We start from the raw sequence: 21,437 nt of genomic DNA, 5'->3' as shown, positions 1-21,437 counted from the left end.
GAAAGCCTAGACTTTGGAGTCAGACAGACCAATCCAATTTCTACCACCTAATAAATGGGGCATCATTTAGCCGCTTCTGGCCTCAACTTCCTCATCAGCTAACATTATTTATATTGCTTCTTACAAAGCACTTTCAGGTGTATTTTTCTATTTCATCTTCTTGACCCCATGAAATAGACATTTTTATCCCCATTTTAGAGATAAGGAATGGGCTCGAGAATTGACTTGCCCAAAGTTACGTAGCTAGTAAGTGGCCAGGCCAGGCTTTAAACTCAAGTCTTCAAATTCCCAGTTCTAGTGCTATTCCTCTTACAGCACAGAAAAGAGTAGTCATTTGAAAGTTTAGAAAAAGAGTTGAGGTAAAGTGTTTCTAAGATAGGGCAACAGCACTGGTAGAATGAAAAATTGTAGCTGCTAATGTCAGAGAGGATGATCAATAGTGAGGGCTGGCAAAATGTGGCTGGGGACTAGATTAATAGCAAAAGTGGAATGGTAAAGACATTGCCTTGGAAATGCCTTGGTAGAGACAGAATTACCTCTGTCCCCTTAAGGGACAAGAGTAAAGGAGGAAGGGCGAAGCTACAGAGATTTTAAGGTAAAGAGATAAATTGAATTTTATTCGGGCTGGCCATCTGATGAGCATGATGGTGGTACAGGGCCTCCACAAAAGATGAATATAAGGATGGCTGAGCAAGAGTGACCACTCAGCCAAAGTTTGATGACAGGGATTTGTAGTTGATCGATCTGACACAAATTTGTAATTCCTTAACTCTTTTCAGCAGCCTGGGAACAGAAAAAGGAAATGGTGAAAGTTGCAGAGTCAGAAGGGTCACAGGAGTGGGTAGGGGGCTTTAGGGTAATAGGAAGTGTTTTCATGTAATATAGAACAGTGATGAAGGTCTAGGATAGTGTTTTTCAGTCTGTTCCTTAGAGCCCCAAGATTCCACTGCAGTGCCTGGATAGAGGGGGCGTTGGGAGCCCTCCTTTGATTTAACCAAAGCAGATTTTATCTGTTTATGGGAATTACATAAAAGCTCTCATTAGAAGAAAGTGTTCTTTTGCTAAGACAAAAAGGTTTTTAAAACACTGGTATAAAAGAACAGGTGTTGAAAAGCTAGAGGCCTAAAAGATAAAGAGCAAAATCATAGAAGCAGGGAAGGAGCGGAGAGTGCCATTAGGCCATATGCATGCAGAGGATAGGAAAAGCAAAAGACTCTTAAATTCAGAGGACCACTGGATGAACCCCACATTTACCCTGGATTATACACATTTGAAGGTCCTCACATATTTTTTCCTTATGACTTAGGTACATCCAGAAAAGAGAGTGGGGGTAAGACTGAGACTGGGGTTAAACATTCTCAAGTAATGCCTCAATAGCATTCGTGAACTCAGAGTTAACCTTTGTCGTGTTTTACTCAGGAGGCTACCCATGATGATGGTATGACATTTTACCACTTGTTGGGTAAAATGAGCAGAAGAGCCTAAAAATTTTCATAATAGTGTTTTCAGAGCAGTGATTCTTGGCTTTTTGTGGGTCATGGGCCCCTTCCCCTTTGATAACAAAATCTCTCCTCAGCCAAAAAAAAAAGAAGAAAGGGAAAAAAGCATACATGTACAGTTATGTGTAAAATTTGAGGGAGTTCAAGGACCACCCTCCCCATGCTGAACTCTCTATGGACTTCCAGCTAAGACCCCTTGATTTGGGTGAAGACCTACAGAGGAGCATCTGATTTTAGAGGGTCTAGAGTAGAGTCCCAGGAGAGATATTTCAAGATAGTTCTCTTGGAAATTTTGGCATTTTTCCTTGACTCCTCTCTTTCCCTCAAGCTCTTACATCCAATAAATCAGCAAATCCTATCGTTATATATTTTAAATACAGCCACGTCTCCCTACCTCCCTATTTCAGGTCACCGTCTCTCACCTGCATTGTGGCAATATCCTCTTAATTGCTTCCCCTGCTTTCACCCTTGCCTTCCAGCCCCCACAGCCCACACTCCACACAATAGACAGAGTGGCCCATATAAGAAAAGTCTTTTCATGTCTCTCTAGTCTGTCTATGTCATATATTCTATTCAAAAGCCTCCAGTGGCTTTCCCATCTCACAATACCATGGTATTTGATATTTTGGGTATCATGGCCTACAAGGTTCCACATGTAATGGCCCTAGCTGTCCGACCTCATTTCCTGTCACTCTTCTTCATTTCATTTCAGCCACGCTGACCACTTTATTTCTCAAACACGTCAGGCCAGAATTCTCCCACCCTCAGGGCCTTTATATTTGCTCTTTGTCCTTAGAACACACTTCCAGATATTGACATAGCTTACTTCCTTATTTTCTCAAAGTCTTTGTTCAAATGTCACTTCTTCAGAGAGGTCTCCTCTGACCACCTTGTATATAATAACACGCCTACTTTTGAACCATCACTCTATCTCCTTGAGCTTGCTTCTTGCCGTTTCATAGCACTTATCACCACCTGACTCATCATCTATTTATTTTTGTCTTCTCCCACTAGAACGAAAGCTTCATGAGTGCAAGGACTTTCTTTTATACACTGCTGTGCCTCCAGCACTGAGAATAGTGCGTGTCACACAGTGGGTACTCAGTAGTCATTTGTCAGATGAATGATAGAGGACATACTAGAATGCATCTTGAAAACGGCAGCTAGGGTGGCTGTGTGTCCTTGGATTATATGAGGATGAATCAGAAGAGCTGGGAGTGTTTTGCCCAGAAGAAAAGATGACTTTTTTAGGCTTCTTCACAAGGAATTCCTTTATCAATGGCAGCTAAATGACCCCTGAAGATTCTACAGTTCTTTGAAGTTGTAACTCCCAAGTGGAAGCATCGTGGGATGCACTGTGATGCAAAGCACCCACCGTGATGAGAGTTGATGTAATCAAATGACCGAGGCACTCTGATCCCTAAAGATGATGGCAGAACTTGACAAGATCAGACTGCTTCTGTATTTTAATGGCTTCAGAATGTATTTCTCAGCCCATGCTAGGCCCTTCCTTGCCTTGTAGTCTGAGGGAACTGCCTGGTAGAAAGCTCTGGGGTATAGGATCTATATTCTTGCCAAGGTGGAAGTGGGCATACTTACTACCCAGTCATTTGCAAAGGCAAAATCTTACTGTGGCGTTTTTTAGATACAAGCAGAAGAAGGAGGTGGAGCATAGGTTGTCTGCACTGAAATCTGCTGTGGAAAGTGGTCAAGCTGATGACGAGCGTGTTCGTGAATATTATCTCCTTAACCTTCGGAGGTGGATTAGTATCAGCTTAGAAGAGATTGAGAGCATTGACCAGGAGATGAAGATCCTGAGAGAGAAAGACTCTATAAGAGAGGTAAGCCTGGTCACTGCCCACATAGCTCAAAAAGCTACTGTCAGAGATTTGAATATTCTACAGGAGAGTAATACAGTTGAAATCTTTTTAAGTCTCCATAAAAATCATTTTTGTTTTTGCTTTCGAGACAGTCTCACTCTGTTGCCTGGGCGAGTGCCGTGGTGTCAGCCTAGCTCACAGCAACTTCAAACTCTTGGGCTTAGGCGATCCTCCTGGAACTACAGGCGTGTGCCACCATGCCCGGATAATATTTTCTATTTATAGTAGAGACGGGGTCTCATTCTTGCTCAGGCTGGTCTGGAACTCCTAAGCTCAAGCGATCCTCCTGCCTCAGCCTCCCAGAGTGCTAGGATTACAGGCATGAACCGCTGCACCCGGCCTCATTGTTCTTATTAAGATGGAGAAAGGCTAAAGGTTCACTAGGGTAGCTTTCTCTTTAGCTTATAGTATGTTCCCCAGTGCTTTCTAATCTGTAGGCACATTTGTAGTCATTTGTAATTTGGTGACATACCAAATTACACAAACTTCTCTAAAATAAAAATTGGTTTTGGCCTTGAGAAGTCATGGCTGCTGAAGGAAGACATAGGGAGGTAAGTAAGCCTTTAATTAAAATCTGTGCTTAACTGTAACAAACAAAGGGGAGGAGGAATAGGATGGGAATAGAGAAGAAAGGTAGAACTGGAGGAGAGAGAGAAAAGGGTAGAAAGAAGAAGGTGAAACAAAAGACCAGTGAATATGCTTAGGTTGGGAGAGGTATTCGAATTTAACATTAGCACAATGGTGCACTCTCACACCTTTAGATCACCCAAGTAGGAGAGACAGCAAGGACATCTCTGTGCACAGAATGTCCAGTATACTGGTAAAGAAAACCTGATATAACACAGAAAGCTGTGTGGCTGTCCTTGAAGATCGTAGCCCTGTTTTGGAGCTGCTGCTTCCAAAGAATTGGCTCTGCTGCCACTTGCTCTTTGGTTCAGGATACAACATGAATCGAACAGCTAGTCACAGGCATTTATTTAAGTCCTCAGAGAAACCTCTTCCTAATTGGATTTGTACTAATTAGCCCAGGAGCTCTTGCCTCAGGATAACATCAACCTAGTTCTTGTTAAAGGATCTAAGAATGAACAATTAGTATTCTATGGTCATAGGGCCCCTTGAGCATATCTAGATGTGGTTTTCAACCATTTTGAGGCTGGACTCTCTGGGCCCTGCCCTGTCCCTTTCTTTGTTTTTTTGTTTTGTTTTTTAATGCTCTTTCATGTGGTATTGGGATTGGCTCTGGAAGTGATGGAGCTAGAACCAAGTGAGCACTTTGTCTTTGACCATCCTTTGTTTCAGTATGCCCCTAGAAAGCCAAGGTTCCTTAACATTTTTGTATACCTCTATATGGAAACTACTAACCCATCCTTCCCCCTTTCATTTAGGAACATTCACTTCTAAAACACCCTAGGGGTTCTTCAAAATTAATAGCATAATTACATTCGAAGGGAATTTTGAAGAAGGGTCTTAATTCAGCTTTTCCAATGAAGGCCAGGTGGAGGAAAGGGGCTTCAAATTCAGCTCGAGGGATTTAGATGGAACATTGAAGAGGCATTTGGAATCTTCTTTGTAGGGACTATTTTATTTATGTATTTATTTATTTTTGAGACAGAATCTCACTGTGTTGCCTGGGCTAGAGTGCCATGGCGTCAGCCTAGCTCACAGCAACCTCAAACTCCTGGGCTCAAGCGATCTTCCTGCCTCAGCCTCCCGAGTAGCTGGGACTACAGGCATGCGCCACCATGCCCGGCTAATTTTTTCTATATATTTTTAGTTGTCCAGATAATTTCTTTCTACAATTTTAGTAGAGACGGGGTCTCGCTCTTGCTCAGGCTGGTCTCGAACTCCTGACCTTGAGCGATCCACCCTCCTTGGCCTCCCAGAGTGCTAGGATTACAAGCGTGAGCCACCTCGCCTGGCCGGAGGGAATTTTGAATCCAGAGCTTTTCAAGCATCTGAAGACTTAAGAGCCTGCATAGTAGGGTCGGCAAAATGACAAATGCACCTCTGATAATTAATTTCCTTTTCAGGCATCAACTTCTCACTCATCTCTTCAGGAGAGGCCTCCAATGAAGCCCTTCATTCTCACTCGGAACAGGGCTCAAGCCAAGTAGGTAGTACTAGAAAGTGGTTTACTTTCCACCCCCCTGCTTTGATGGCTCAGTGGCAATGCATGAGTAACACACAGAATGGGTGCTGTTGAAAAGTCATGGCTTCGCCTATGGAGGCTGTTCTTTCATCAAAGGGATGTTATCTCTCCTGATAACTTTCTCCATCTCTGTCTTCCACACGCATTTCCTTTTCAAACTCGAGCTTAAAAATAGTCTCAAAAGGAGACAAATAAATAAAAGAAAAAAAGAAAGAATCTAATGGAGAATTGTATGCTTTAAAGGTTTTTTTCATTGTTGCCACTCTTCCTGCCTTCACGTGCAGTTCTCAAAAGGATGTATTTGTCTGTGATTTACTTCTGAGTTCTTGAGATGCTTTTTCTATAGGGTGGCAGGAGAATCTCCTTTTGTGTGCCTTTAAGAGCCACCAACTATAAACACCAATTTCCCAGTGTCATCACTGCTCTGTGGGGCTCTGGCCTCTGGGATTGCTTATTGGGAGATGATCCTGGGCTATTTACCTTCTCGTGAAAGCTCTATACTTTAACGCCCCTTTCTCATTCCTTTTTTTTTTTTTTCCCCTACATATCCTCACATGAGTTTGTACAACTTCTCAGAAGATGGCTGGGTAGGGGAACAAGGCTGAAGCAGACAGGCTTTGTCATTAAAGAGGCTTTTTAATAATGCTATTTTTATTTCGTTTTCTAAATGCAATGTGATTTTTGCAGAGTATTTGGAGCTGGTTATCCAAGTGTGGCATCTATGACAGTGAGTGACTGGTATGATCAGCATCGGAAATATGGAGTATTACCAGAGCAGGGAATAGCCAAGGCAACATCAGGTATGAAGAGGTGGGAGGGAAATCGTTGTACTACTGGTCTTTTACTCCCTAGCAATTAAATTCTGACCAAGTATTGTTGCCCTTTAAGAGCAGAAGTAGTCCGAACAAAGATTCCGAGTGCAGTATTATGTTTATTATTAACATAAATAGCAAATGATTTGGGGAGGATGGGGATGGTAGCAGCGTAGTTTTTGAATCTCTCCAAATGTCATGATATAAAAACAGCCATATAGCAAAAGAACAATTACAAACCAAACAAAATATTTTTAGAAAACTACCTGAAGGCCCTAGAGAGTGACCAAAAGCAGGTGTAAACTGAAGGGCAATCAACACATAGAAGGACGGAATGGTACTTGGAATTCCTTGAGACAGTGACTTTAACTTACTGTATTCTTAGTGCCCAACTTGGTAATTGGATCATAGTAGGTACTTGGAGGTGTTTTTGGAAGGGAAGAATGGAGACAGGGTGGTCATCAAAAAGGTGGAAGCACTTTGGTGTAGCAGAAAAAGCATGGACAGACCTGGGGTAACCAGTCTAACTCCTAACACTTAATAGATGGAGCATGATCGATTAATCCCATCTGAGCCCCCGTTTCCTTATCTCATGTATTATCTTATTGGATCCTCTTAACAACCCCATGAAACAGACATTCTTATCCTCATTTTAAGGTGAGGAAATAGTTGCCAAGAACTGACTAACCCATAGCTAGAAAGTGGCCAGGCTAGTATTTAAATTTAGACGTTGAAATTCCCAGTTTCAGCGCTGTTTCTACTGTAGGATGGAAAAGAGAAGAGTGATAATTTGAAAGGGTTTCCTGTTTTTTTTATAGCTTCTCACCTGTGGGCAGGCTGCATTTGCTGTGGGGTGGAGTAGGTAAAACTTCGACAGAAACTTGCGGTCTTATTGGTTGAGAAGTGAGAGAACTGAATTCAGGGTGAGTATAGCAACTGAAAAGTGAAGGAGGATATCCCAGAAAGGAGAGAACCACAAAAGAGAAGCCCTAATTCTGTGTATAAACCCCGCTGAAACCTCTGGCTGACTATGCATACACAGAATAGACTTGAAGCACCTCAGCTAATGCTAAAATAACTAAATGGAGAATTCAGCTGTTGCCCAATGCAAGGGAGATAGAATTTGCTAGTTTGGTTTTAGACAAGTTAATTGCCTGCTAAAATGAAAAATCAGGAATGAAACAATTCAGAATCTCTACAGTATATTATTTATAATGTGTAGGATTTAATCCTAAGCTACTAGACATAAAAAAGAAAAACAGGAAAATGTGACTCATAACTCAAGAGGAAAGGCAGTCAATAGATACCAACCCCAGGATAACTCAGATGTTGGAATTAGCAGACAAGGACTTTAAAGCAGCTGTTATTTCAATGCTCAAGGGCAGAGAGGAAAAATGTACTTATAATGAATGAAAAGATAAGAAATCTCTGCAGAGAAATAGAGAGTATACACAAAAAAATTCTGGAACTGAAAAATACAGTATCTGAAATTTAAAAATCACTGGATGAGCTTAATAGCAGATTGTCAGTGACAGAAGAAAGTGTCAGTTAACTTGAAGGTCAATAGAAATTATTCGATCTGAAAAACAAAGATTGGGGGAAAAGTAAGCAATACTTCAGTGACCCATGGAACAATGTGGAAAGGTCTAACATACATCCAGTTGGAATATCAGTAGGAGAGAAGAAAGGGCAAGGGACGGAAAAAATTTGAAGAAATGGTTGTTGAAGATTTCCCAAAATCTGTGTAACACAAATTTACAAATTCAGAAATCTCAGCAAGCCCCGAGCAGGTTAAATACAAAGAAAATCACACATAGGCTCATTGTAGTCAAACTGCTGAAAACCAAAGAAGAAGAAAATTTTTAAAGCAGCCAGAGATAAATTACAGATTATGAGAACAAAGATATGAATTGTGGCTGGCTTTTCCATTAGAAACAGTGGGAGCTGGAGACAATGGAACATCTTTAAAATACTGGGGATGGGAGAACCCTGTCAACCTTTAATTTTATGTGCAGGGAAAATATCTATAAAAATGAAGGTGAAATCAAGACATTTTCAAATAAATGAAAGGTAAAAGAATTCTTCATTAGAAAATTGGCATTAGAGAAATGCTGAAGGAAATTCCTTAGGCTGAAGGGAATGATACCAGATAGAAACTTAGATATGCAAGGAGTGAAGAACAGCAGAAATGGTAACTGTGGATAAATACAAAGGACTGTCCCCCCCACACACCTAATTTTTAAAACTATATATAGCTTCTGAAAGCAAAAAATCATAATACTGTCTTGTGGGATTTGTAATGTAATAGATGTAATACATATGACAGCTATAGCAAAAAGGACATGGAGTAAATGGAATTATTTTGTGAGATTCTTCTATTTTAGGTGAACTAGTACTTATTAACTATTGTGTAACAAATTACTCTAAAACCTAGCAGCTTAAAATAATAAACATTTATTATATCACATAGCTTCTGAGGGTAAAATCCAGGAGCAACTTAACTGGGTGGTCCTGGCTCAGGGTTTCTCAGGAGGTTACAGTCAAGCTGTCAGCTGCGGCTGCAGTCTTCTGGAAGCTTGATTGGGCCTGGAAGATCTGCTGCCAGGCTCATTGATGTGGCTGATGGCAGGAGGCCTCAGCATGTGGGTCTGTCCATAGGCGTAGCAGCTTCCTTTCCCCAGAGTGAATGATTTGAGAGAGAATGACCAAGATCAAAAGCCTCGGTATCTTTTATAACAATGTTGGAAGTGACATACTCTGACTTCTGCATGTTGTATTGGTCATACAGACCAACCCTGATACAGGTGTGGGAGGGGACTACGTAAGAGTATGAATATCAGGAAGCTGGGATCATCAGACACCATCTTCAAGGCTACCTACGACATGGGAAATTAGAGATGAATATTGTATTTCCTAAAGCATCCACTTAAAATAATGTATCAAGAGAATGAAAAGACAAGCCACAGACTGGAAGAAAGTATTTGCAAAAGACATGTCTGACAATGGACTATTATCCAGAATATACGAAGAACTCTTAAAACTCAACAATAAGAAAAGGAACAGCCTGACTAAAAAGTGGGCCAAAGACCTTAACAGACACCTCAACAAAGAACATATATAGATGGCAAATAAGCATATGAAAAGATGCTCCATATCATGTGTCATCAGGATAATGCAAATTAAAACAACAATGAGATAATGAGATATGCCTATTAGAAAGGCCAAATCCAGAATACCTTAAATGTAAATGGGGAGTAAACCTTCAAATTAGAATTCAGTGATTGATTATCAGGCTGAGCTGCATGCTGTCTATAAGAGATGCATTTTAAATGTAAAACATTGATTGGTTGAAAATAGATATATAGGTTGAATACCCCAAATCTGAAAATCCAAAATGCTCCAAAATCCAAAACTTTTTGAGCTCTGACGTGATGCTCAAAGGAAATGCTCATTGGAGCATTGTGGATTTCAGATTTTTGGATTTGGGATGCTCAACGAGTAAGTACATGATGCATATATTCCAAAATCTGAAAAAATCCAAAATCCAAAACACTTCTGGCCTCAAGCATTTTGGATAAGGGTTACTCAACCTCTGCTATGCTAACAGTAAGCATAAGAGAGCTGCAATAGCTATAGTAATATCAGATAAAAGGCATTCAATAATATCAGATAAAAAGTATTCAAGACAAAAGGTATTACTGGAGATTTTAGAAGGACATCTTTTCAATTGCCCCTTTCTTTTATCAGGAATAGAAGAAAGGGGCAATTTATCAGGAAGACATAGCAATCATAAATGTGTTTGTGCCTAATGAGCGTCAAATTACATGAAGAAAAAAATTTACAGAATTAAATGGAGAGATAGACAAATCTACAGTTATAGTTAGAAGTTTTAATACCTCTCTTTCAGTGATTGATAGAGTTGCTAAACAAATCAGTAAGGACACAGAAGATCTGGTTAACACTATCAGCTATCAGCCATCTTAACCTATTTGACCTTTATAGAATGACTATATCCAACAACTGCAAAAATACAGGCATACCTCAGAGATAGTGCAGGTTCGCTTCTAGACGACCACAATAAAGAGAATATCGCAATAAAGTGGAGTCACACTTTTTAGTTTTCCGGTGCATATGAAAGCTGTGTTTACACTGTATTGTCGTCTGTTAAGTGTACAATAGCACTGTGTCTAAAAAAAACAATGTACATACTTTAAAACTAATTTACTACTAAAATGCTAATGATCATCTGAGCCTTCAGTGAGTTGTAATCTTTTTACTGGTGGAGGAGTTTTGCCTTGATGTTGATGGCTACTGACTGATCAGGGTGGCAGTTGCTGAAGGTTGGATTGCCTGTGGCAATTTCTTAAAATAAGGAACAATGAAGTTTGCCACATTGATTGATTCTTCCTCTCACAAAATATTTCCTTTCACAAAACTGCATCACATATGTTTGATAGCATTTTACCCACAGTAGAACTTCTTTCAAAGTTGGAGTCAATCCTTTCAAACCCTGCTGCTGCTAAGTTTATCTAATATTCTCAATCCTTTGTGGTCGTTTCAACAACGTTCACAGAATCTTCACCAGGAGTAGATTCCATCACAAGAAGCCACTTCCTTTGCTCATCCATAACAAGCAGCTCCTTATGCATTCAAGTTTATCACAGCATTGGAGCAATTCAGTCACATCTTCAGGCTCCACTTCTAGTTCTCTTGTTACCACATCTCCAGTTAACTCCTCCACTGAAGTCTGGAACCCTTCAAAGTCATCGGTGGAAAGTTGGGAATCCACTTCTTCCAAGCTCCTGTTAATGTTGATATTTTGACCTCCTCCGATGAATCACAAATGTTCTTAATGGCATCTAGAATGGTGAATCCTTTCCAGAAAGTTTTCAGTTTACTTTTCCCAGATCCATCAGAGGAATCATCACCATCTATGGCAGCTATAGCCTTACAGAATATATTTCTTAAATAATAAGACTTCAAAGTTGAAATTACTCCTTGAACCATGGGCTGCAGAATGGATATTGTGTTAAGAGGTGTAAAAACAGTATTAATTTCCTTGTGCATCTCCATCAGAGCTCTTGGGTGGCCCAGGTGCATTGTCAATGAGCAGTAATATTTTGAAAGGAATCTTTCTTCTGCGCAGTAGGTCTCAGCAGTGGGCTTAAAATATTCAGTAAACCATGTTGTAAACAGATGTGCTGTCATCCAGGCTTTCTTGTTCCATTTCTAGAGCACAGGCAGAATAGATTTACCATAATTCTTAACAGCCCTAGGATTTTCGGAATGGTAGCTGAGCATTAGCTTCAATTTAAAGTCACCCCTAGTAAGAGAGTCAGCATGTCCTTTGAAGCTTTAAAGCTAGGCACTAACTTGCTTTCTCTAGCAATGAAAGTCCTAGATGGCATCTTCCAATATAAGGCTGTTTCATCTATGTTGAAAATCTGTTTAGTGTAGCCACCTTCTTCATCAGTTATCTCAGCTAGATCTCTCAACTAGCTTCAAACTTTTCTTCTGCAGCTTCCTCCCCTCTCTCAGCCTTCATAGAATTGAACAGAGTTAGAGCCTTGCTCTGGATTAGGCTTTGGCTTAAGGGAATGTTGTGGCTGGTTTGATCTTCTATCCAGACCACTCAAACTTTGCCCGTATCGGCAATAACGCTGTTTTGCTTCCTTATCATTTGTGTGTTCACTGGATTAGGATTTTAATTTGCTTCAAGAACTTTTCCTTTGCATTCACAGCTTGGCTAACAATTGTAACATCAAAGATCACAGATCATCACAAAAGATAAAATAATGAAAAAATTTAGAATATCATGAAAATTACCAAAATGTGACACAGAGACACATTTGTGAGCTCATGCTGTTGGAAAAATGACACAAAAAGGCTTGCTCGATGCAGAGTTGCCACAAACCTTCAATTTGTAAAATACGCTGTGAAGCACAGTAAAGCAAAGCACAATAAAACAAGGTATGCCTTCACCTTCTTTTCAAATATCCCACAGTGCATTCACCAAGGTAGACCATATACCAGGTCATCAAATAAGTCTCAATAAATTTTCAAAATTGAAATCACACTGAATATGTTCTCACACCGCAATAGAATTAAATTAGAAATCAATAACATACCTAGAAAATCCCCAAATATTTTAAAATTAAACAGCATACTTCTAATAACCTATAGGTCAAAGAAGAACTCAACAAGGAAAATTAGAAAATACTTTCAACTGGGAATAAGTTGAAGAGCTCTATCATACAGCATAGTGACTATGTTAATGACGATATATTCTTGAAAAATGCAAAGATAGTGGATGTTGAAAGTTCTCACTGCAAAAGTATGTCAGGTAACACATTTGTTGATTAGCTAGATTTAACTGTCCCACGATGTACATATACTTCAAAACATCATATTGTACACAATAAATACATGTAATTTTATCTGTCAATTTAAAAATAAAATACTTTGCATTGAACGATAGTGAAAGTATGGCATCAAAATTTGTGGGACACAACTCAAGCAACGCTGAGAGGGAAGTGTGTATAACTTTCAACATTTATTTTAGAAGAAAGGAAGATAAAATCAATTACCTAAGGTTCTACCTTAAGAAGTTAGAGGGGGAAAGACAAAGCAAACCCAAAGTTAATAGATGAAAGGAAACAAAAACAATGGGAAAACTAGGGTGGTGATGGTAGTGATGCACAGAAGTTGGACATAGATATACCCCCCCATGACCTGGCACTTTCACTCCGCAATATCTACCTAAGAGAAATGAGACCATATGTCCACAAAAGACCTGTGTACAAGATTGTTCATAGCATTATCTGTAGTAATCCACACTAGACAGTACTCAAATTCCTACAAATATTAGAATGGATACATTTTGAAATACTGTGTAGCAGTAATGTTAAGCTATAGTTTTCTTCAGCTATAAAGTGACAAATATAGCTGAATCTTGAAGACCTAATTATGAGTGGGAGAAGTCAGACACAAAAGAATATATACTGTATGATTCCATTCATACAAAGTTCAAAAACAGGTGACATTCGTATGTGCTAGTTAAAAGCCAGTTAAGTGTTCACCATTGGTGGGAGATCATGAATGGAATCGGACCTGATGGGGCTTCTGAAGAGTTAGAAATGTTTTGTGTCTTGATCTGGGTCCAGATTACATGGTTATGTTCAGTATGTGAAAAACCATCGAGCTATACTTATGTTTGTGTCCTTTTCTATATGTATGTTATACTTGAATAAAAATGCAGCAAAAAACCCATGGACAATATTTACAATGACAATAGGTGACAGTGTATCCCCATGAACTCCAAAATAAAAACAGATAAGCGCAAATCACCCATAGCCACAAGATCCACAGGTTATTGGCATCGGTGTAGGAGAAAGCAGGAGTTGACAGACCATCTGAAAGACCTGACGGACAATTCCACAACAGCGTATTCACTAAAAAGTGTGGCATTCCAATTTAAAAACAGCAGCTGAAAGTGGGTGGGACTTTACCTTCCAGTAAAAACAGAGTTGAGTACAAGGGACCTGTGGTCAGAAGGTCTGAAAAGGATGGAGCAGTCTAGTCCTTTATAAACTCTTGAAACTGATCCTCTAGGTCTCCCTTCCAGGACAGGGTCCCCCACTGAGGAGAAATTGCTGCAAGTAGGATTGAAATTAAGCAAGACAGGAACAATAGAGAAGAAAGAGAAGGTCCAGGTAAAAGTGGGAGAGAGGACCCAGAACCAGGAACTCTAATCAAGCAAGTCATCATATTTCTTTGACCTACATCAAAATGGCAGAAAGGGTGCCTGTGTGCAGTTACAAAAGCTACCCCAAGCTGTGCTTCTTTCTAAAGGTTTGGGAAAACTTATTTCACATAAAAATGAACAACAGATTGTGGGGATGGTTGCACAACCCTAAATATACTAAAACCCACTGAACTGTAGATTTCAAGTGAGTGAATTTTATAGTGTGTGACATATACCTCAAAGCTGGAAAAAACAAACAAAATTATCAAAGTCAAGTCCCAGGCAAAATTATTATAAGGGGGAAAAAAGGTATCAAAAGCACTCCAGAAAAACATGCTCAAAAAATAGAACAAATCTGAAAGATAATATTTAAAAGTGAATTGGGAGATAATTCAGAAAATAATATACGACGTGGAAGAAAAATATAAAGCAGGATTAGAAAACCTTAGAAATACGATGACAGAAAAAGAATCACTTCAGAAGTGAAGGCTAAAGTAGTAGGAAATAATAGAACAGAAAATGCCTTACTAATGTAAAAAGAAGGAAAATTTTAAAAGTCAATACAAAGATAAATAGGATTTGAGAAAAAATATTAAAGATAGCAAATAAGAGCTTCCATGTGGATAGTAGGATTATCTGAAGAAGAAAACCAAAGCAAGGAAAAAGAATAAATGCTAAAAGCTAATATTAAGGAAACTTTCCTGGAACTGGAAAAAAAAAAAGTGGGTGGATTCCTCTTGGTATTAGATGTGACATGGGCCACAGGCAGCCACAGCAGTGCTGTGTTCCAGGGCACAGGTGCTTGGAGTGGCTGTGGAACTGGGGTCCTGGGCTCAGCGTCTTGTTGAACTACTGTGGCACCTGTGATGTGGGCACAAGCTTCACCCTCAGGCACAGGTGGACATACTGTCCCACCAAACCAAGACGTATGACTCTGAGGTACTTCCCGGTAGCTCAGGCCTGGGAGCAGGGGTGTAGCTGTGATTCTGATGCTGGGGGTCAAGGCAGAGTACTGGCATCGCTCTGGGAAGAAGGGGAGCTCTGGAGCTAACAGGGCACAGTGGCAATTCGGGCACTAGGCGAGCGACTGTGTAGTAGTGACTCTGAACACTGGAGTGGTGACACAGCAGTGGCCCTGGCCCTGTGAAGCCAGGTGCAGTGGCACAAAGAGCCCGGAATGGTGAGGCACAGCTGTGGCATGGGCTCCAGCGGGTGGGGAGCAGTGCAGTGTTGGCTTCACTCCCCAGGGAGGCGGTGCACCTCACGTGCTCAGACTCTGGAGAGCTGGTCCAGATCCAGGGAAGTGAGACGTTGCAGCTGTTCGGCACAGAGGTCAGGGTATACAGATTAGGCAAGGCTGGGTTTCCCTGAGGGGCCAGGAGCCGTGAACTACGTGGGCTGGAGCACCAGGGTCATAGTTGCTCCCCTCGGCCAAGGCTCCAATTCTCTGGGGCTGAGGCACTAGATTGGTTCAGGTGCCGAGGTGGTGTGGCTGCTCCCTTGACCCAGGCACAGCTTCTCCACCAAGCCTGAGCGCCTGGTCCCAGAGGGGCAGGGCCCTGTGTGGGCTGGGGCACCACGGTCACTCGAGAAAAATCACATCACGTGCCTGAGAATTTTGACCTAGAATGACCAACAAGACACATTCTGATATAATTACTAAACCTTAAAGGAAAAAAACGCCATGGACATCTCAGCAAAAATAGCAGGTGATTTGTAAAGGAAAGAACTTAGATTACTCTCAAATGTCTCAACACACACATTTCATGCCAGAAGAAAATGGAGTAGCAGATATTTAAGATGCTCAAAGGGAAAAAACGTGAGCCGAGAACATTGTATCCGGTAAAACTGACTTTCAAGTATAAAGCGTATTGACATTTATCAACATGCAGGAATTCGGGAAATATTGTTGCCACGATCCCTTCCTGAGATATTTGCTAGAGAATGAGCTTCAGACAATCAAAATGACGAGAGAGACATTGACATAACAACTGGTAGTGAGCGTTAAATGTACAGTTACTGGTCAAGTTAAGACTAAATGAGAGTTAACCGGGAGAAAATAGAGTATGTAATGCCTGTGTGTTCAGATAATGTAGATGTAATGTAGTATGACTTTTTAAAAATGGAAAAATGGGGAAAGCATATGCAAAAATACTTAACAGTTCTCAGTAATTATATTGGTGGCAATGTTAGTTTTATTCTAAGACTGTATAATGTGAGATATACATATATACAGTATAAATGAGTAATTATGAGATATTCTATCATCCTCTTGTCTTTGAGAACTAGGACTTTCAGTATGGAAGAATACAGTTGTAATTCAAAAGAATTTAGGTTTTAAAAAAAACCCTTGTAGTCCTGAATATGAACTCACGAGAAATACCAAAGGGAAAATAAGTCATTTTATCAAAAAGACACCTGCACTTGAATGTTTATTGCAGCACAATTCATAGTCACAAAGATGTGGAATCACCCTAAGTGCCTATCAATTTATGAGTGGATTAACAAAATGTGTGTGTGTGTGTGTGTGTGTGTGTACACACACACCATGGAGTACTACTCAGCCATAAAAAGGAATGAATTAATGTCTTTTGCAGCAATTTGGATGGGACTGGAGACCATTGTCCTAAGTGAAGTATCTCAGGAATGGAAAAACAAACACCACATGTACTCTCTAATGATATAGAACTAATCAGTGGGCACAGAGAGAAGTAAAGGTCGTTGGAAATCAAGAAGGGGGGAGGGGGAAGGAGGGGAGGAGTAAAAACCTGCCTGTCAGGTACAGTGAACAGTATTCAGGTGATGGGCACACTAATAGCCCTGACTTAAGCATTATAAAAGCTTTCCATGTAACAAAAACATTTGTACCCCCTAAATATTTTGAATTTTTTTTTAAAAAGTACACATACACACAAACACACACCCCTCTACCTTTTTACTTTATCCACTGAAAAAGCTTAGAAACTAGGACCGGCCCAGTAGCAATGAGTATACCTAGTAACCCCAATTGTGGTATTGAAATACCATTCCCATTAAAAGAAATCAGGATGTCTTAGAGAAATAGCTAATTCCAAGTCTGGGGCAGGAAATGAGCGAGACGAGCTTGGAACATCTTGTCATAAAAGATAGGGAGGAAGCTTTCATAGACTACTGGGGTCATATCAAAAGGACTCAGGATCCAATTTGAAGATGTTTCCACTGGCCAATTTGCCTCCAAAAAGGGTAGTTGATAGTAGCAACAAGTACATCCAGTGTCTAAATCTTAGTTTCTAATACTATTCTCCAAAAGGAACCAAGGCTCCTTGGAGAAAGAGCTGATTGTAGGGCTGGGGCAGGAAATACACAAGATGAGCCTGGCGCATCTTGTAGTACAGGCACTCTGCGACTTGAAATGGGGTTATGTCCTGATAAACCCATCATAAGTTGAAAATACTGTAAGTCAAAACTGCGTTTAAAACTCCTAACCTACCCAACATCATAGCTTGGCCTAGCCTACCTTAAACATGCTCAAAACACTTAACATTAGCCTACAGTTGGGCAAAATCATCTAACACAAAGCCTATTTTATAATAAAGTGTTGAATGTCTCAAAATTTGAAGTACTTTTTTTTTACTGAATGCATATCGCTTTCACACCATCATAAAGTTGAAAAAATCGTAAGTTGGGACCATCTTTACTAGAAAATAAAGAAGATCTCAAAAAAATTAAACAATTGAAGTGTTAAAGGGACATAAGAGCCAGCTGAAAGAACTCTCACTGGCCAAAACTAGAAGAATTTGAGCAGGAAAATAAATAACAGTATTGGATTATAACAGGGAATAAAATAAATACCCACGAGTCCATCGTTGTAGAAATAAATGATTGAACAAATAAATGAGGGAGAAGAGACAAATGTCCCCTACCAAAAAATTCCAAGTATTTTATGTAGATACTTCTTCAGGGAGGTGGAGCATAACTCCTCACCCCGTAAGTATGGGTTGTGCTCAGTATCCTGCTTCCAAAGACTACAGTGTGGAAGGAGGGGGAGGAGTAACTACACAGTTGGAAACCCTACAAATGCTACCTTGGTCAGGTGATCGGGGTTATCATTAGTGAGAAGTCAGGTTGATAGCATGTACCCTTGAAAAGAAACATAAGGACTGTCACCTTTTTGAACCCCCCCCCCAAATTAATGGATCCCAGGATTGCGCATCAACAGCTGCTAACATCACAACAAATGAGACACATGCCTCCTGATGAAGGAACACAGCAACACCTATGATCATGTGGAAGGGATCAAACCTGAGCCAGATCAAGCATCTGTATCCAGTTGCCAGTCTGCAGGAAATACAGAACATGTTGGACTGCATCTTTATTATGCTAATGGGCAAAATCCAGGCTTTGGGAAATGCTACAGGTCAAATGCCCCAGCTTCTTCGATAAATAACTTAGGAAAGAAAGGGGTGGAGGAGGAACTTGTAGATTTAAAAAGATATCAAAGTATTTTTAAATAGGGAAGGCTAACCTCAAAAACATGCTACATGAAAGAAGTCAGACACAAAAGACCAGGTATTGAATGTACAGGCTTACCACCCTGAAGGCATCTGATCTCAGAAACTAAGCAGGGTCGAGCCTGGTTAGTACTTGGATGGAAGACTGGCCAGGAATACTGGCGCTGCAGCCTATTAAAAAAATACACATATATTACATTGATTCCATTTATATGAGATGTCCAGAATAGGCAGATCTATAGAAACAGAAAGCAGATTAGTCATTCTAGGGGCTTGGGGGAAGGGAAGGAAGGGGAATTCACTGTAAATGGCACAACGGATCTTTTAGGGGTGATAGAATTTTTTAACTGGATTGTGGTGATGGTTGTGCAACTCAGTACTAAAAAATATCATTGAGTGAAAAATAAATGTACAAATGGACAAGTATGGCATGTAGTGATGCACACTTGAGTAATAAAGCTGCAGTAGACTCTAGGAAGTTGTTACTCTAAAAGGCAGTATGGTGGCTACTTTTGTAGAGGGAGGGAGGTTGTGATTTGTTTGATGCACAATGGAGAGGCTTTGGGGGTGGGTACAGGAGATCTATTTCTTGACCTGAGTAGAAGCTATTAATATAAGACGTCCTTACAAAAACTTGTTTTTGATGATATATATATATATCTCATGTATATAAATTTGTGTGCTTTCCTCTATCTTTTATTTTACAATAAAGGGGTTAATCAAAGAAATGAACACCAGACTCCTAAGTTGTTAGAAGAGATCAGAGATCAGATCCCCACATATTTCATTCTTTATCATTGTAATAAGAATATTTCTCGGATGGGTAAATTCATACCTAATAAGCACAGTGCGTGATGTCTGGGGGTTGGGCACACTTGTAGCTCTGACTTGGGCGGTGCAAAGGCCCAAAGTGTTTGAATCTCCATAATACTCTGAAATAAAAAAAGAATATTTCTCATGGGCAAACTCAGGATGGCCAGGAAAATGCTACTTTACCTCATAAAGGGGGAAAAAATAATGCAAAAGAGAGATGGAGCAGTTTAATTTCTTTTGGGTGGTCACTGCACAGTAAGTGCCTGTTTCAAGCACGTGCACAAAATACAGGCATTCTTGTCTGATAAGTCCAACTGCCCTGTGATTTTCAGTGTTACACACACACAAACTGTATAACTATAATAAAGGAAATGGATAGAGGAGGAAAAGTCACCTGCAATCCTACCTGCCTGGCAATTCACAGATCATGAAATCATCAATATTTTTTACTCTAGTGTTTCTGGGTTGCTGGGGTTTTTGGTGGCGGTGGTGGTTTTGTTTTGCTGGTGGAGGAATGTTGCCCTTTTGGAATCCTTTTCCAAAATAATTCACTCTGAGGGGCATCTTTTGTTTTTGCCTTCTTGTAGAAACCACTCAAAGCATCCTTTCTTACTATTATTTAACACGTGATACCATAAGTAACATAAGTTACTCCGCACTTCCGCTGGCCCTGGGTAGGCAGCTGCCTCTCTTCATGTCCTCATTGCATGTGGTTGTGTTCAGAGTGGAGCTGAGGCTCCTAGCTTATTAATATTCCCTCAATTTCTCACCCACCCCCCTTCTCATTTTTCTACTTTAGCAGAGTTCAAAAGAGCAGCCCAGCAACAGGAAGATCAAGAACAAAAGGAGGAAGAAGATGATGAGCAAACACTCCACAGAGCTCGGGAATGGGATGAGTGGAAGGACACCCATCCTAGGGGCTACGGCAACCGACAGAACATGGGCTAATCTTTCCACAACACAACAGGACTACGGGCGCCCACCTTCCCCACCAAGGAAAACTGTGCAGTCTTCCCCTCCCTGAGCACCTGCTTCAGCTGTCTACAATGAAAGCAATCTTGCTTTGCATTTGGTAAAGTCTCAAATGATTGTGTGTATTTTAACCCTAGATGATGAGCCAGCACTCTTATTTTGGCATTATCATCGTCCTCATGGTGTATTCCAATTTCTTGAGTGCAAAGAAAAGAACGCTGAAAAATGACTCTGTATAATCAATGGCTGTATTAATTCTCCCTAAAAAAAAATAATAAAAGTCCCTAATAGTACGTGAGCCTGTGCAGAAATGTCAACATCAGTTGCTTTTTTTGAGAGGGGAGTAGGGGCATTGAGCTGTGGGTTTCTGGGCTTATGGAGAAATCCCAGTCATCTTCCCGTGATCTGGGCAGTGAATTGTCCCGCATCAGAGGTGCCCAGACTGTCTCCTTCCTCCTGGGTATATGGTGCAAAGCTGTATGAGCAACACCCTGAACTGTGAAATAACCCAGCACTCTAGAAGGGGAGGGCACAAAAGCCAGGACTTTGTCTGCCACACAGCACTATTTTTAGGAATTATAGCTGTAGGAGAATGGACTATAAATGGTTAGAGTCTGTTTCCCAATCCTGTCTACCTAGCCCTCCTTGCCTTGGCCCAGAGAAATGAGAGATACAGAGATAGGCCCTGCAAGAGTCACTGTGTGTGTGCCTGAGGCCAGGGTCTTTACTCTCATGGAAACATTTGCCAGAATCCTTAGGGTGAAGAGCAGCCTCAGGCTGTAGCCCAGCTCTTAAATTGACTGCTGTAGACCACTTTGTCCCTGCTGACCTAATGCTGTGCCATAACTGGCACAGTCTGAGCTGGTGGCCTGGGTAAATGTGCTATGGTGGTCGTTTGGCTGCTTAGCAAGAGGTACCTGCAATCATGCAGATACCTGGATGTGGAGAACAGGGACAGCACAGACGACACTGCAAGGTACCTACTTTCTGGAGTAGAGAGAAGACAATGTCCTCAGCTCTTGGGCTATAAAAGCAGCCATGTGTTGAAACAAACAATTTGCATAGAAAACGTACTTCT

The 21,437-nt window shown here is 40.6% G+C and overlaps 1 protein-coding gene across 2 annotated transcripts in view; it reads left to right on the top strand.

Annotated features, from left to right (window-relative positions):
- Positions 1–20,670, top strand: part of IGBP1 (immunoglobulin (CD79A) binding protein 1) — a 28,282-nt gene extending 7,612 nt beyond the window's left edge. The window contains exons 3-6 of one of the 2 annotated variants that reach the window (XM_012643750.1): positions 3,145–3,340; positions 5,410–5,489; positions 6,216–6,328; positions 20,187–20,670. In XM_012643750.1, coding sequence (XP_012499204.1) covers positions 3,145–3,340; positions 5,410–5,489; positions 6,216–6,328; positions 20,187–20,335 — 538 coding nt within the window. In that variant the 3' untranslated portion in view covers positions 20,336–20,670. The remainder of the gene's footprint in view (positions 1–3,144; positions 3,341–5,409; positions 5,490–6,215; positions 6,329–20,186) is intronic. The other variant, XM_012643756.1, reaches the window with a different exon arrangement.
- The last annotated feature ends 767 nt before the right edge of the window (positions 20,671–21,437 follow it).

This window comes from Propithecus coquereli, unplaced genomic scaffold (assembly GCF_000956105.1).
Source record: "Propithecus coquereli isolate 6110/MARCELLA unplaced genomic scaffold, Pcoq_1.0 Scaffold101, whole genome shotgun sequence".
Classification (NCBI taxonomy): Eukaryota; Metazoa; Chordata; class Mammalia; order Primates; family Indriidae; genus Propithecus; species Propithecus coquereli.
This window is presented reverse-complemented; position numbering and strand designations above follow the sequence as displayed.